Raw genomic sequence first — 16,025 nt, 5'->3', positions numbered from 1 at the left:
ATTGCCATCGTAATCTTTGCTTTGTCGTACTTGGTCCCTGCCAGCTTATTTTTCTCCCAAATGAATTTATCTGATTGTATTAGGCTGTATGTACCTCAACCGACCACAAGTGTGCAGAATCGGAAAAGCCTGGAGCTTACGTGCCACGTACTCTACCCAGCTCTCCGGTCGCTGCCAGACCAGGCCGCGAGTAATACTGTCGCCGTCCGATGAGGGTCCGGGTGTCGCTGGTGTGGCTTTGCCATCTGACCATTGCTTGCCCCACGCGCGTTCCGACCCCGCCACAAAGCCGGGGTCTGAGGTGTCTGTTTCACGCCGCGCGCCTGGCCCTGGCACGTCCGTCTTCGACTGCACTGTCGTCCCATCATTCGACTGTCGCCCCTGCCGCACTGTCGCCCATTATCCGTTACCCCCGTTGCACTGTCGCCCATCATCCGACTGTCGTCTCTGTCGCACTGCCGCCGCATCATTCGACTGTCATCCCTGCTGCGCTGTCGCCCATCATCCGAGCGTCGTTCCCGTTGCACTGTTGCCCGTCATCCGACGGTTACCCCTGTCGCACTGTCGCACTGTCACACTGTCGCTCTCGGGACCCCGACCGGCGAAACGAGTGCAGTGCGGACGTTGATGTCCGCAACGGTGATTTATGCGCAGGCGTGCGGCTTTTATTTGCCACGCCATTGTGTGGTCAGCGTGGTTAAGGCATGCCGGTCATAAGGCTGCAGCGTGGTGCGGCGTTAATGCCGCCGCTAAATGATGGCCGGCTGCGGCGGCGCCCGGAGCTGTGACGTCACTGGTCCGCGTATGGCACCGGAGCAGTGACCACGCGCGCGGTGTTTAGGGGCGCGCGCCTCCTACACCGAGATGTTGTATCCCCACGCTCATTGTTGCGTGAACGGCGAGCTGTTTGCCCAATTTTATGGCTGGTTTAACCATTGTTTGCAGCGCGGTAAATGAGAAACCTGATCATATAAAGAAACGTCGTTTGTCAGGTTAATCTCCACCCGGGGCTGACCTCCGTGGACTGTGAACAAACTCTTGGGACCGGAGAGTTTTTGTGGCAGGTTCCTGGACAACCGCTTTTCTTCAAAGTGCACAAACTAGCGCATTGGGACGGATTAGGGCAGGGAATTATAAGCCAAGTCAGAGACACGTAGTGTTCTATTTGACAGGCGGTGCGCCTTCGCGCTTTAATGTCAGACGCTGCATTTCTGCACGTTTTTAGTGGTCAGTCTCATTTCGATTTCGGTTGCAACACACCCTTGAGCGCTTATTAAACCTGCAAACGGGCTCAGCGCTCGACTATGGTGTATCGCCCGGCGACTAATTGACATTTATTGCGACAAATCGATGGACCGACCTGATGAAAGATTCTAAGTATCCGTAGCAGACCCGGCAGACACAGGTTAATTCGGATAATTCTCCAGCCTTCTCTTCACATTGATACTAATTGTATCGAGTAGGACGACCACGGTAGCATTAGTACTTTTGCTGAGACCGTGGACTATCTGACGTGCTCTAGCCACGCATCTGTCATCAGCCACTACATGGTGCCCACGTAGTTTTGGTTCGGGGTCCCGTTCCCACGCATCTATGCGTCAATGCAGTTTAGCCGGAATCACGCCCTGGCATTGCTTGACACAACGATGCTATCTTCTTGCGTTGCCTGTAGTCAGTTTGTTTTTTCATTAGCACCGCTCGTGGCTGTGGGCTGCGTCATAACCTTCGTTGGGCGATGGGGTGTTTATTCCCTCAAGGTCTCGTTCCGGAACTACCACAATGAAACGATAGACGACAGCGCTCATACAAGCTGACTTAGATAATGACGCATGCATTTTGCATGTGTTGCAACAAAGACAGACATAAGTGATGTTAGTTCACATTTTTATAGGCCATTGGGGCTTGAAGAGAGACTTTAACGTCACGTGTCGTATCTTGCTGTTGCATGGCAATACACATGTGTAAACCAGAATGCGTGAAAGTGATTTGCAATGGAAATTACAACAATGACATCTTTTTGGATCGGTCAAGTATTGTCACACACCTCAGGCCACTGTGCTAGGCATCTTCCCACTCTTAAACGTAACGCTTTTGTTGCAGAAACAGCATGGTTTTGGCTTTTAGGTAAGGCTCACCTGACCGAAAAGTTTGCTGGTTGGTCAGAACGGGCCGAACGGAAAAGTTAAATTCTTGAAGCATTAGGTTATTCATGGTGAAATCAAAATGACCTGAGACATGCAGGTGCATCCCAGTATCTCAGCAATTTCATTTCAAGCGTATGGTGTTGCATGATAAAAGGAGTTGTCCAACCTATTGGCATTCCTGACCCTTTCGGTAAAGTTTTGATTAATGAGGTTACGCGCCGTTTTTCCTCTAGCCATGGCTTATTGAGGGCGAAATATCACAATGTCCCTCCTCCCTCCATTCTCTTTTTCCCATGGCTATTCTCTTCTAGTGCCTGAGAGAAAAAAAATCCCGCCGAGCAAAAGTAGAACGGGAGCACTTTTCACCGGCGCATATTATCAATGTAGTCCCACATTTTGAAACCGACGCTTGCCTTTCTCTAGACGCATACACACTTACTAATAAATGTCTCGCTAGCGTGTATGGCCTTTCGGATGTGGACTGGCTTATTTAAGATATTGTGAGGACTCGGGCTAGCTCAGAAGAGCTGTCGGACCAGTGGTTGTTGCGTGATAAGCGACCTAACCAGCGCCCAGCTCGTGGTCACAGTCTGCATCATTATTCCCAGCGGTGTTTGTGTTAAGCTGACGCCTGTCCGCCTATGTCCTGGCTAGCACTCCGCCGTCCCATGAGAACGTAACGTGACAGACCTGCAGCGCACTGCACTGTCGACAGAGACGGCTGAACCTCTTAAGTCTTTATCTTGAATCGCTTGCTATCCGTCTGTGTGCGGTGGCATATCCTGACAACCGCGCGCCTTACAAAGGTCATTTTGACTTTCGTGGGAACGAATGTGGCATTGGCTGGAAACAATATTCCCCTTAGCAGCCATCCGACTTCGGAAAAAAGTCACCAACTGCTCAGCTTACCGCGATAGTTCCCATTCGGCCCGGCTTGTCCGTATCTGATCGACGAAATCAATCAGCTAGCTGTTATACCTTGTGTGGCTGAGCAGCCTAAAAAATGAGGGGCTTAGTAAACATATTCACTCGCCACAGTTATTCAACAGGTTTGACTTGAAACAGAGCTGCAAGAGACCCAGCTGGAATCAGTTACCTACCGGTGTGCGAGCCGGGAATATGACGTAACTGGGCAAACGAACGCTGTTCTCTGATCAGCGGCGCGCAACCTTTGGTGCACTCTTGAGCGCCACAACTCCCAAAAATGCTGAGAGTAAATTGCGTTGGCTGTGGCTGACCTTTTCGGATAGGCCTAGTCCACGAGAGAACGCTCGCTGCCTGTCCCCTGTGACGGCTGCAGGGGTCGTCAGCGGTCCGCGCGCCACGGACCTCGCCGCCGCCTCGCCCTACAGGCTGCAGCTGTCGCCACCCAAGCTCGAAGGACACGCTGCCACCCAGACTCGAAGGACACGCTGCCACCCAGACTCGAAGGACACGCTGCCACCCAGACTGTTCTTGGGAAGACCCGAACTAGGAGAAAGGCTGGCTTTCCCCGCTGGGACCTCCACAGGAGGGATTAATAATCCTAATCCATCCGTGTGGTGGCGGTTATACCCGCCCGCCACCCACGTGGTGACATTTTGCTTTAGCGTAAATTCTAAAATCTGAGTGCAGTCTGAACACCGATGCCTAATCTTTTTACTCTGGCAATTCCAAGATTAATGTGAAAGAAACAAAGAAGAACCGAAAGAATCACAATCAGTAATGATATGTAGGATGTGGAGCCAAACTAGCGCATTTCATAGACTTAATACCAAAACACGTATCCATCGTACTGTTCCCAGAATTCGCATTCAGTCCAACCCGCTATCCACTGCAAATGGACGCACATGGATTTCCCCAGCCAAAAGGTCTCGAGTCCCGTCTGAGATTCACGAACGCAGCCCGCCGGCGCTTGTGCGGCGAACGCGGCGCGGCGGCGACGCGCTCGTGTGAAATCAGCTGCGTCAGCTGATGAAACGCGGTCAATCAGTGCGCGGTCGTGCCCGTCCGGCGCGGCGACGACCCGGAACAGCGGTCACGAGCGGGCCGGGCCGCTCGACCGCGTCCGCGACGGCCGCTGGAGACACCGCGCACCGCCGCCGCCGCCGACGGAGACACCGCGCGCCGCCGCCGCCGCCGACGGCTGCTGTAGGCACCGCCGCCGCCGACGGCCGCTAGAGACACCGCGCCGCCGCCGCCGCCGCCGCCGCCGACGGCTGCTGGAGACACCGCCGCCGCCGACGGCCGCTGGAGACACCGCGCACCGCCGCCGCCGCCGACGGCCGCTGGAGACACCGCGCACCGCCAGCAGCCGCCGACAGCTGCTGGCGGCGTCGCGCCGGCCGCCGCCAGCGGCACGCCGCTAGCATGTACGGACACGCCGCTAGCAGGTACAAGCATGCTGTTAGCACGTACAAGCACGCTGCTAGCAGGTACGGACGGGCTTCTGGAACGTGCGGACAAGCTGCTAGCACGTACAGACACGCTGCTAGCACGTACGGACGCGCTGCTATCACGTGCGGACACGCTGCTAGCACGCACGGACACACCGCTAGCAGGTGCGGACACGTTGCGAGCACGTGCAGACACGCTGCTAGCACATACGGACACGTTGCTAGCACGTACGGACGTGCTGCTAGCGACTACAGAGCGCGCCATTGCCGATCCAGCGGCGCGGGTACGGACACACTGCGGCGTGGCAGAGCTCTGCGCGCAGAATTTCTGGTGGAGCGTGGCAACGTGGGAGAGCATAGCTACAGTGAGTCGCCGTTTGGGCTGACCCACAGCTGCCATTTGTCCTTTCGACTCTCCTATTTCTGTCAGCTCATCAGTACTCATCTCTTGCGATTGCAAATAGAGCTCCTGGCTGATTCTTAGTTGCAGTTTCCATAATTATGGCAACAAGAGCGATTTTCTTTATGTCTTTCGCTTGCATTACTGTTTTGCTACAGTACATCCGTGGAAATGAACAGCTTCCCACAATATGGAATCGTTTGGACCAGTGAATTATTGCCCACATGCCGAAATTGGGCGAACTTTGGGAGGCGGAGGACATGAGCGAAAAGTACGCCGACCAGTAACTAATTAGGTCGAATCAATTATTCATGACTCATTAAGAGAGAATGACGAGATTACAGTGTGGCTCACACGGAAAACGCCGTCAAAGGTAATGGTAATCAACAGTCGACTTACTTACTTACGTAAATCAGTAACCGACTTGCGATAGCCCCAAGCTAAGCAACACAGACTTGACTGCCACTTAGCAGGACAAAGGACGATTTTTCCATTTCATATCTGACATCTAAGATGCACGATGTCCCGATGGGTCGGCAATCTCTTCTGCGCAGACAAAGTGCATACATGATTCATTGCTGCCTGCCCATGGCAGGGCGGGACGGTTTCGCAACGTCGTTCAATTCCCGAGTCTCGACCTCGCCCATTTCGGCGCGGCGCCCTCACATCCGAGGTTGAGCGACCTGCTGACCCCAGGCCGCCGGCGGCGCCCTCGGTCGGGTGGTTGCCGGCTCCCTGCGCCGTCCAGCCCGCGGCTTCTCTGCCCGGCTCCCATCGATAACGCCTCCATATCGCCGAGCGGACGGACCGACGTTAGCACCTCGTAGCATGCAACGGGTGCCGCGGCGGTGCAGTATGAGAGCTGCGGACATTCCTGCCCCGCGGGCGCGGCGCGCACTGGCCCTTGACCCCCGCCGACCCGACCGCGTCGTCGACGCATAGATAATCGGCGGCTCGGCCCCGCGGCCGCCCTGCACGCTCGGCGGCCGGCGCCTCCGACGTGGGAACACTTGCAGGTATCGATCTGATCGGTTTATAGATACCGGCATACCGGGTTGGGTAACGAGGCAGACGGGCAGCGGGTAAGGCGCGCGCGGCGACTGCTGTCTGAGACGAACGGGACCAGCAGAGGTGGGCGGGATCTATCTGAGGAGGATGGGGGCAGAAGAGCGAGATGGCTGTTGCCTGAGCAGGATGGGACCAGCAGAAGTGGGCGACTACTGTCTGAGGCGAACGGGACCAGCAGAGATGGGCGACTGCTGTCTGAGGAGGATGGAGCCAGCAGAGGTGGGCGACTGATGCCTGAGACGAACGGGACCAGAAGAGGTGGGCGACTGCTGTATGATGCGAACGATACCAGTAGAGGTGGGCGGGATCTGTCTGAGGAGGATAGGGGCAGGAGAGCGAGATGGCTGCTGCCTGAGGAGGATGGGACCAGCAGAAGTGGGCGGCTGCTGTCTGGGGTGAACGGGACCAGCAGAGGTGGGCGACTGCTGTCTGAGGAGGATGGGACCAGCAGAGGTGGGCGACTGCTGTCTGAGGCGAACGGTACCAGCAGAGGTGGGCGGCTGCTTTCTGAGGAGGATGGGACCAGCAGAGGTGGGCGACTGCTGTCTGAGGCGAACGGTACCAGAAGAGGTGGGCGGCTGCTGTCTGAGGAGGATGGGACCAGCAGAGGTGGGCGACTGCTGTCTGAGGCGAACGGTACCAGCAGAGGTGGGCGGGATCTATCTGAGGAGGATGGGGGCAGGAGAGCGAGGTGGCTGCTGCCTGAGGAGGATGGGGCCGACAGAGGTGGGCGGTTATAGTCTGAGGCAAGGGGGATAGCTGATAGCGCTTATGTGCTGCGAGGGTGTCTGACCGGCGGATCGTGCAGACCAGCTCAGCTGTTTAGTGTTACAGATATGGCAAGCATTCTCAACCATACAGGATTGAAATATGGAGAATGTGAAAAGAAGAAAGGCACAACAAACTTGCTGTTGGCACAGTCTTCGACGCATGCTAAATTGTTGCATAAGCATAAGCACGATCCAAATTTTTATCACCGAGTAACGAACAAAGTGCAGCCAAAGTTTGCTCACAAGAGTACTGTATTCGTATGAATGCAACGATAACGTGCCATGGATTGAGTAGCCGTGGTCTACCCTACGGATCCTGTAAAATACGCTTCTGTGTGTCTCTGACAGCCGGGGAAGTAGCGCGATAAGGTGGCAAAATTACGGACAATCGAGTGTTAATGAAGACGAGTGCCCCGGGCACCCTGTGTCTGGGGGCGGGGCAGCGGGTCCAGGGAACGGGGCTGGTACGGGTAAGATCATCGCAACAGCTGACTGGTACGGGATCAGGAGACCGCGGATGAGACAGCGCAGTTATGGCTGTTCGGGCCAGTGGCAGTTGCTGCAGTGAAGCGGGACGCCCAGCAGCGTCAGCCAGCCAGCAGCGCCAGCCAGCCAGCAGCGCCAGCCAGTCAGCAGCGCCAGTCGTTTCCCTGGTGACCAGCCGCTGAGGCATTCCTTGAACGCCGACAGCTGAGAGGCATGCGCAACAGGGGCGCATTGGTGCGGTGGCCGCGGCCGGACTTACTGGCCCAAGCGCGTCTAAACATCTGCACCGACAGGTCGCTCGTCTGCATGGCGGCCAGCTCAGGGCATTGCTGGCGTGACAGCGGCGGCGGCGCTCACATGGCACGCGCGCCACAATCGGCCGCCGCAGAGGCGATCCTCCGCGGCGCGCGGCGGCGCAGACATGCCGCCCTGTTTGCCGAGAGCCAACACAGTCGTTTTGCCCGGCTGGTCAGGCGCCATGTCTCGCGTGTGTCGGACGAGGACGTCGCGCATAGCTGCGTTTACGAGCTGCTGCTGGCGCTGCCCATGTCGTAAGCCACGCTTCGGGTGGCCTCGCGGACTGCACTCTTCTTGCCGTGGCCGGAGGCTCCGGGTGGCCCCGCGGACCGCACTCTTCTTGCCGTGGCCGGAGGCTCCGGGTGGCCCCGCGGACTGCACTCTTCTTGCCGTGGCCGGAGGCTCCGGGTGGCCCCGCGGACCGCACTCTTCTTGCCGTGGCTGGAGGCTTCGGGTGGCCCCGCGGACTGCACTCTTCTTGCCGTGGCCGGAGGCTCCGGGTGGCCCCGCGGACTGCACTCTTCTTGCCGTGGCCGGAGGCTTCGGGTGGCCCCGCGGACTGCACTCTTCTTGCCGTGGCCGGAGGCTTCGGGTGGCCCCGCGGACTGCACTCTTCTTGCCGTGGCCGGAGGCTTCGGGTAGCCCCGCGGACCGCACTCTTCTTGCCGTGGCCGGAGGCTTCGGGTGGCCCCGCGGACCGCACTCTTCTTGCCGTGGCCGGAGGCTTCGGGTGGCCCCGCGGACCGCACTCTTCTTGCCGTGGCCGGAGGCTTCGGGTGGCCCCGCGGACCGCACTCTTCTTGCCGTGGCCGGAGGCTTCGGGTGGCCCCGCGGACCGCACTCCTCTTGCCGTGGCCGGAGTTTGGCTGTAACCCTCACCCTAGCGCTGACAGGCGCACATCACTGCCGCGAGCTCGGGGAGCCTCACCTGATGGGTAGTGGCTCACTCGGGTCCATGTCGCCACCAGGCGGAGACGCGTGCCGGTAGGAGCCGACGCGATAATCCAGCGCTGTCGTGCTCCTACCGCTGGTGCATTTGGTAGTGTCATGGTGCCCTGTCGTACGGTAGTGCCGCAGTGTACTGTCATTTCGTTGTATCGCAGTGTGCGGCAACAATCAGCAGTATTTTGATCCCTGTGGGTAACGTCCCGCTGAGAGGTCAAGCTGTCGTACTTAATTGGGCGCAGGCGGTCCAGAGCAGCGGGCCTCCAAGGTGAGCCCGCTCACGTCTTCAGAGGTGTGCCGACTTGACCTCGTGCCCAATATCCGTCTGCAAATATGGGAGTGTTTTGATAGGCGCTGGTCGTTCATGGCGACGAACTTATGGCGTCCGTCGGATTGAAATGGTTGACCAAGCTAACGAGTTACTGGTTAATGCATGAAGCCTGCAGCAATATCTCCTGTAATGTCTGGCAACGTCCTCCATTACGTAACCGTCTGCTCATTTAATGTCATCATGCGTTTCGGCGTAGTTTTACAATTTTTGCTGTTGAATAATGCATTTTTAACAGGATGTGCTCGGCGGGTCGGCATTCAGTGCACTCGTCCATACCTGATTCCATGCTTTGAAGATAGCCAAAATAGGACACGCTCTTGCTGCATCCTTTGCAAAGCCCGCCGCATCCAGATCCGATTCTTGTTGCTGACATCACGAATTTTCACAGTCCGGTGCTCCACGACAAACATAATGCAGCTTTGACAAAGATGTTGATGCGCTAGCTGTGATATGCAACAACGTCAGATAGCTGGAAAACGTATAAAAACACCCACAGCGGAATGTTTGCCGACGCCTGGCCACTCGCATCATCAGCTGGTAAACCAGCGATTGAAAATAATTGAAAGCCAAGCCCCCACTTTGCAAGCACCACCTCCCCAGTTAGTGGTTTGCCGCTTAATGACAAGTCGGCGCTGGCGGCCGAGCGGCGTTTTTCGGCGCGTCCCACGCGGCCGTTATTCAATTGTTCGTGACGCGCGTGATGCGGGCCTCTCGCATGGCCAGTCCCGGCCTGATGAAACGGAAAATGGGCCCAATAGATCAGCGCCGAGCCCCGGCCGTCGACGGCTGGGGCTCGGCGGCCGGCGTCTGATGGATCACTGCTGCCCTCATCAGACGCATAGTCGGGCCGGCGGCCGCGCGGCACGCGCCGCCCAGTGCACGCGCACCGCCGCCGGCCTCAGCCAGGAAGAAGGTGTACCGCAGCCTGAGAGGCAGAGGGGCCGCGGGGGCCGGGGGGCCGCCAGGCGAGCGTGGCCCCTGCTTGGGAGGCGTGTTGGTTCGGTTCTGTTTGTCGTGTCATGACGTTGAGTGGATCCGCGCTCTGCCTGTGATGCGGCGTAATGTGAAGGCTTTTCTTTTTTTGATTACGGCAATGCATACTGTCGCGCTCCCTTTCATGCAGCGCCAGGGACTGCTGTGGTCAGAATCAGAGCATTTCTGCCACTTCTACATTCAGGATTGCCTGAATGCCTGTCTTGTGCCTGTGCTTGTTAGCTTGTGTCTGTTTTGTGTGCCAGCGAGTGCCAGCGAGTGCCCGCTTTGCGTCATACAGGCCGCGCTTGGGACAAGCGTGATGTGTAATAACGATGACGTATTACGGTCTCCTGAACAAGAGGACGCAGGGCAGATGTGATAGATTGTTTTCATTTCAATGGACATGATGGAGCAATACGGGCCGCATCGACTTACAGCGAGCGGGTGTCTGTCTTATGGTCCAACATATTCCTACGAGGAAACAACCTGCATCGGAGGAGCGCACATTTCAGTTTCAACCGCTGTTCAGAATCTTTGGTAGAATCCAGCCTGTTTTACTGTCAAGTGAGTATTGTGACTTGCTGAAATACCATCCGATTCGTTGCATGGATCCGGAACGTTATCACCATTGGGGAACGGGCAGAGCACCAGTATCTTACAGTTCAACTGCCAGTTATCTGTCCCTTTAATGAGCTTGCGGTCCTCGGCATCATGCATAGGGCGCTGACGTACACGGCTGGGAGGCCTGTTCTCGGAAGAAGCTCAGAGCCGGAATGATCTATAACACAGGATTCTGAGGTGGATCGGCGAATTTTCCACTTGAATCCACCTTGATAAACATGCATGAATTAATTTCAAAGCAACTCGTCATTTTACACTGCACTTCCACTTTGGCAATAGTCTGTAATGACATTAACCAAACAGTACCGGATCGTCTTGCAGTTCGACCTTTGATACGGTTCTTCTTTTTCAGTTTTCAAGCAAATGGAGCCGGAGACTCGCCCGCCTCCACCTCTGGGCTTCTCCAAGGTGAGCTCACGCTTGTGCGACGCCAAGCTGGTGCCACTCGACACTACACCGGCGTTTCGACATGGAGCCCAGGCAGGTTACGCTCGGCACTGCTTAACGCCTCACACGCTGAGCCCCCCCCCCCTCCCCTCTCCCGCCACTGTGGGCGCGCTCGTCTCCCGTACAGCTCCGGGTGGTGCGGCCGGGCCCCATAGCCCGGTGACGGCTGGGGAAGGGGGGGGGATCACACCCAGCCTCGTAGCCCGGTGTCGGCTGGGGGGGGGGGGGGGGATCACACCGATCCTCGTAGCCCGGTGTCGGCTGGGGGATCACACCGATCCTCGTAGCCCGGTGACGGCTGGGGGGGGGGGGATCACACCGATCCTCGTAGCCCGGTGACGGCTGGGGGGGGGGGGATCACACCGATCCTCGTAGCCCGGTGACGGCTGGGGGGGGGGGGATCACACCGATCCTCGTAGCCCGGTGACGGCTGGGGGGGGGATCACACCGATCCTCGTAGCCCGGTGACGGCTGGGGGGGGGGATCACACCGATCCTCGTAGCCCGGTGACGGCTCGGGGATGACACCGATCCTCGTAACCCGGTGACGGCTGGGGGGCGGGATGACACCGGGCCCCATAGCCCGGTGACGGCTGGGGGGGGGGGGATCACACCGATCCTCGTAGCCCGGTGTCGGCTGTGGGGACCCGTCGCGGTCGGGCCGGGCCAGCGTGTCACCCGCCGCCCCCGTCCCGCCACTGCGCTGCACTCCCTGCTGACGCGCAGTCGCCGGGGGTTAGAGGCCGACCGCTTAATGAAGTCACCGGCCCGGCCGGGCCGGCCGCCCTCCCAGCGGCGCGGCCTCGGGCCGCCGCGCTCTTATACCGGCTTATTTATGGAGACCGGGAGACGGCGCAGAACAAAAGCCGCTGCGGTGCGGGCTCAGTTACTCCGCTGCGGCGTGTTTTCATGGAGCCGAGCGGACAGCTGTAACAAAACACGCCGACGCCGACAATGCCACGCGGTTTACGGCAATATGCTAACGGCTCGAGTCCCACAAGACCAGACGGCGGCCAAGCCCGGCCGCAGTACTCTCTGACCGCCCTGAATCACCGTAGATCCCCTGTAATCGCGGCTTACACCCCGAACTCATTCATAATATCCCGGATATGGGCTGGCGGACACGTGGCGGTCGCCCGGCGCCGCCGAGGACAACTCTCGCAGGGGCTGTCGGCGGAGCTCGCCGCGGTCCGCCCATCAACGGGGGTTTAAGAGTGGAACACGATTTTGATGAGCATAGGTTGCGCACACAGGGGCTTTGCTACGCGCTGTCGTCATTTAGACGACACAACCAATGCCGTCTGTTCAACGTTGTTCCATAAGCGCTCGCGCACGTGCTTCGTTGCGCCAGTGGTATTGGTATTCCTTTTCCGCCTGTTCTCGTCTCGTCCGGCCTGTTAGTGGACGGCTGTAGACCTGAAGAAGCCAGCACTACCTCCGTGGCATCGCTGGCGGGCCTCTCTTCTCTCCCCGCCGAGAATTATACTGGCCATCCGGCATAAAGCACCGGTGGTCGCTTTTTGGGGCGCTGTTTCAATAATCAGCCCGTTAAAGTCGATCTGACCCGTGACCTGCCATGCATATACATGGCTGTGGACACGGATAAATCCTCCCGAGTGATATTAAATCAAACGGTGAAGTCCGCGCGTGTGTTTTCTCATCCTAATTAGATGCCTAATTTATGAAGTTATTCGTTTTTGCTGTGTGGCGCGCGGCGGCGGCGGCTGGCCAGCGAGGCCGGCACTCCTCTCCGGGGGAGGGAGGCCGGCCGGACCGGGCCGGACGACCGTCCCCGAACGTCACCGCACAACCAGTCTCCATCGGCGATCCGGCGGACCAACAGGAATTTGCCGACTAATAGCCACTGCAGTTGGCGTTGGGCTTATGTTATCTGATGACTGATTCCTTGATACACTTATTGGCCAGTATCTTTTTTCATTTGGCCATGTCAAAATCAGTATGAGGTGCAAATGATGCATTTAGAAGGTAGCGCATATATATCACCTCGCGTGGGGTGGAATTTTCGGGCCCACCACGCCGAACCTTGCTCCCGTGCCCAGCGATATTCTTGCTAACGCAGGCCATTCTGCTAACGAGTGGAACAATGCTCAGACCAGTGGTAAGTGCATGCAAACATGTTCAACTCACGACTAGCCCCTTCTTCAAGCTCAGTCAATTCAGTGAAACTGCATTTGTGGCCCAGCCTTCATAAGATGACTTTAATTGTACGGCTGCAATTAAACCTTTACCTGACTTGATTTGCCGGCTAACAGCAATGTGCGAATGATGAGTGAAAAATTGCCCATCGATGCACTAAGCCTCATCGACGTTCATCGGGCAAAAGTTCTGCAAACAGTGCCACTCGCAACGATTCGGTGGATGATTAATCATTTCAGACATGATTCATTCAGCTTTCAGTTAAAAGTGCTCCCGGCTGCCCTGCCTGGGGTTGCGTCACCAGGCGCCGCTGTCATCACCGCGCAGTCGGTCCGTGGCGTGGCTTTTCAAAAGGACCAGCTCGACAGAGCGCGCTGCTCGGACGGCTGGGGCACACCGCGCGGCCTGACTTGCAGCAATGTGACGCATGACCTCGTCTGGTCATGCCACGTGTGCAACAAACCCGCCGACCGAAACCCCGGCCGTGCAGCGGAGCGCCGGCCGCTGGTGGAAAGGATGACCGTCCCATGTGAAAACACGGCCAGCGGGAAAGTCCGCCGGCCACCTGATAGCGCAAATAACTTCGGTGGTTTTCCCTTTCAGGCGATTTTCCATACATGCTTATCACCTGTCCTGAGAACATGTGCGAAGCGATTTGTGTCTTGCTTATCGCGTGGGATGCACAGGGTGTCAACAATCTGACTGGCGCCTTCGGTGTCGTCGTTCCATTCTGACGCTTCGACTCCTGTGAAGTGTGCTCGTTCGCTACCCTCTCGCTCCTCTTCCGTCTGCGCTTGCCAGCTCCGGGCCGCGGCACTTCATGGACAATAAAGCAGAGACGAGCAAATGGTGACGACGATCAGCGGTGACTCACCCGCTCCTTGCCTCTTTCCCAGGCGACGAATGGCTTCCTGATGATCACCACTCAGAACGGAAAACTGCTGTATATATCAGATAACGCCGCCGAATACCTGGGCCACTCGATGGTAAGTCCGGACCTGTTTTTGTGGGGCGCCTGCGCCGGTGTCGTGTCCGTCGATGATGTGTGGTCCAGAACTCGAGTCTGCGGTTGGGCTCACTGATCCGCCACGGACAGGGCTGCCAGTGGTGAAGCGCTGTCGTCAGGGCAACGCTGGGACGGGCGAATCGGCAGCCGCGTGGGATTAAGACTCATATCACTGGCAGATTGCCATCAAAAGTACTGCATTGATACACGTATATTGCATTAGCTATTTGAGTTCGCTTGTCAGCTTGACTAGAGCGTTCCACTTTGGAACTTAACAGCGACCCTTCTCACTTCTTGGAGGTGAAGCAATGATTAAATTAGTTTCCTAGTAATCTGAGTGAAATTTTTATCACGATTTTAAGGTCACTACAGCTGAGGAAAAACACTTTTAGTGATGACTCAGTACGACCAAATATGTTGCTACAGCCTCTTTCAAGCAAAAAAAGACACAACAATTTTCTTACGAACCAATGCCACAGTTGATGCGAAGTCTTTTACTTTATTCAGGTTGGTATCTCTTTCGCATACAATAATCGATGTTACTAGATGAATAAAGATCCGCAGCGACTTGTTAATTGTGATGTCATCAAAGAGGGTCAATCTATCTTCTATCTCTTCGGTCTTACCGCTTTGATATTATCCAATATCTTGTCAGCCGCGGCGGAAGCTTGTCTGTTGCATCTGTTGTTAAAGTTTTAGCGTTGGATCTGGGTAAACTGATATTCTCTCAACTCGTTCCATGCCGTAGCACAACCACAGCCTCCAAGCGACTTCGTATGCTTTCCGTAAGTGCAGTGTTTGGTGGGTACAATACTTGTCCTGTGGCGGTATGTTGTGTCCTATCCATTTTCTGTCCGCTGTTCGCAACTTGTTTGTTTCCAACATTACCCGTAAACAGGTCACTCAACCCTCTCTCACCGCTCTGCGAAATGTTTTTCAGCCAAGCCAACAAAATCCACTCTGAGTGCAAACCCAGAGGGTTAAATGCGAATGAGATCAAGCGACCTTGTGAGCGGCTGAGTAGGCAAAGTGTGCTACTTGTCCAGGTGCCACGGAGCGCCCATAAAACGGGCCGGCTCCTCAGCGGTCAGCCGAACGGCTCGAATACCGCACCTGTCGGCGGCGCGGCGACCCACGTGACCCCTGGCCCCCCGCCGGGCAGGAGGAGCGCTCTAAATCCGGCCGGCAGGTGGGGGGCGCCAGGTTACCGCCTCTAATAATCTCCGACCGCCCAGCGGCGGTCCCAGCGCGGCCCGGAGGGGGGCCCGAGTGCGGGCCGCGCGGACCGCGCGCCCCACGATGAAGATGTCGCCACCGGCCTCCGCCGCTCACCATTCATTCGACGAACGGTGTAGCTGAGGTCACTGGAATTGGGCCCCCGGTAATCGCCCCAACAATGCTGCGACCGAGTGGTCAGGAATTTGGCGGCTTTGGAAAGCTCGGCAGATGCTTTGATTGGTTTGGAACCGATTGCGACGCTGCATGGAGAGAGAGAGGTTGTTCAGCCTGCCATCTTGCTGCTGAACGGTGTTTTATGCAGATACGATGGACATGTTGGTGGTGAGGGGGACGCGAATGGTGCAAGCTGCAGCGCAATGTACTCACCATTGTGAAACTCGAGTGAGAATCCTAAACCATCCGGTTTTTGTACAATGCCGGCAACAGGCCAAGAATATGGCAAACTTGAGTAGAATGAGAGATTAGGAATGAGTGCCCACTGTTTGCGCACAAGCAAGACTGCTGTTCTAAACCGGGACTTGGTGTCCATTACGAACACGTCATTACACGCTTCACAATATACTGGCTTCACTGAAATGGAAGATCCAAAGATGATCTATCTGTCGAAGTAGTCCCCCTAGAAGATCGTTTTGGCAAGCATGGCTACGATTACTTTCGTCAAGCTCTGTTGAAGGGATTTAGTCCTCTAAACGGTCTTTCATTCCAGTCTTTCTAGAATAAACACAAAATGGTGTCTTAGAAAACCAAATTTCAGCGCCGACACAT

General features: G+C 56.7%; 1 protein-coding gene across 1 annotated transcript in view; it reads left to right on the top strand.

The window, feature by feature from the left end:
* LOC119107397 (neuronal PAS domain-containing protein 4) overlaps positions 1 to 16,025 on the top strand; it is a 76,390-nt gene that overhangs the window by 22,973 nt on the left and 37,392 nt on the right. Inside the window, exons 4-5 of the mRNA XM_037230830.1 lie at positions 10,765 to 10,820; positions 13,912 to 14,001. Coding sequence (XP_037086725.1) covers positions 10,765 to 10,820; positions 13,912 to 14,001 — 146 coding nt within the window. The remainder of the gene's footprint in view (positions 1 to 10,764; positions 10,821 to 13,911; positions 14,002 to 16,025) is intronic.

The sequence above is a fragment of the Pollicipes pollicipes genome, unplaced genomic scaffold, assembly GCF_011947565.3.
Source record: "Pollicipes pollicipes isolate AB1234 unplaced genomic scaffold, Ppol_2.1 Scaffold_6686;HRSCAF=7923_pilon_pilon_pilon, whole genome shotgun sequence".
NCBI classification, from domain to species: domain Eukaryota; kingdom Metazoa; phylum Arthropoda; class Thecostraca; order Pollicipedomorpha; family Pollicipedidae; genus Pollicipes; species Pollicipes pollicipes.
Note: the sequence above shows the minus strand (reverse complement) of the source record. Positions and strands in the feature narration are given on the sequence as shown.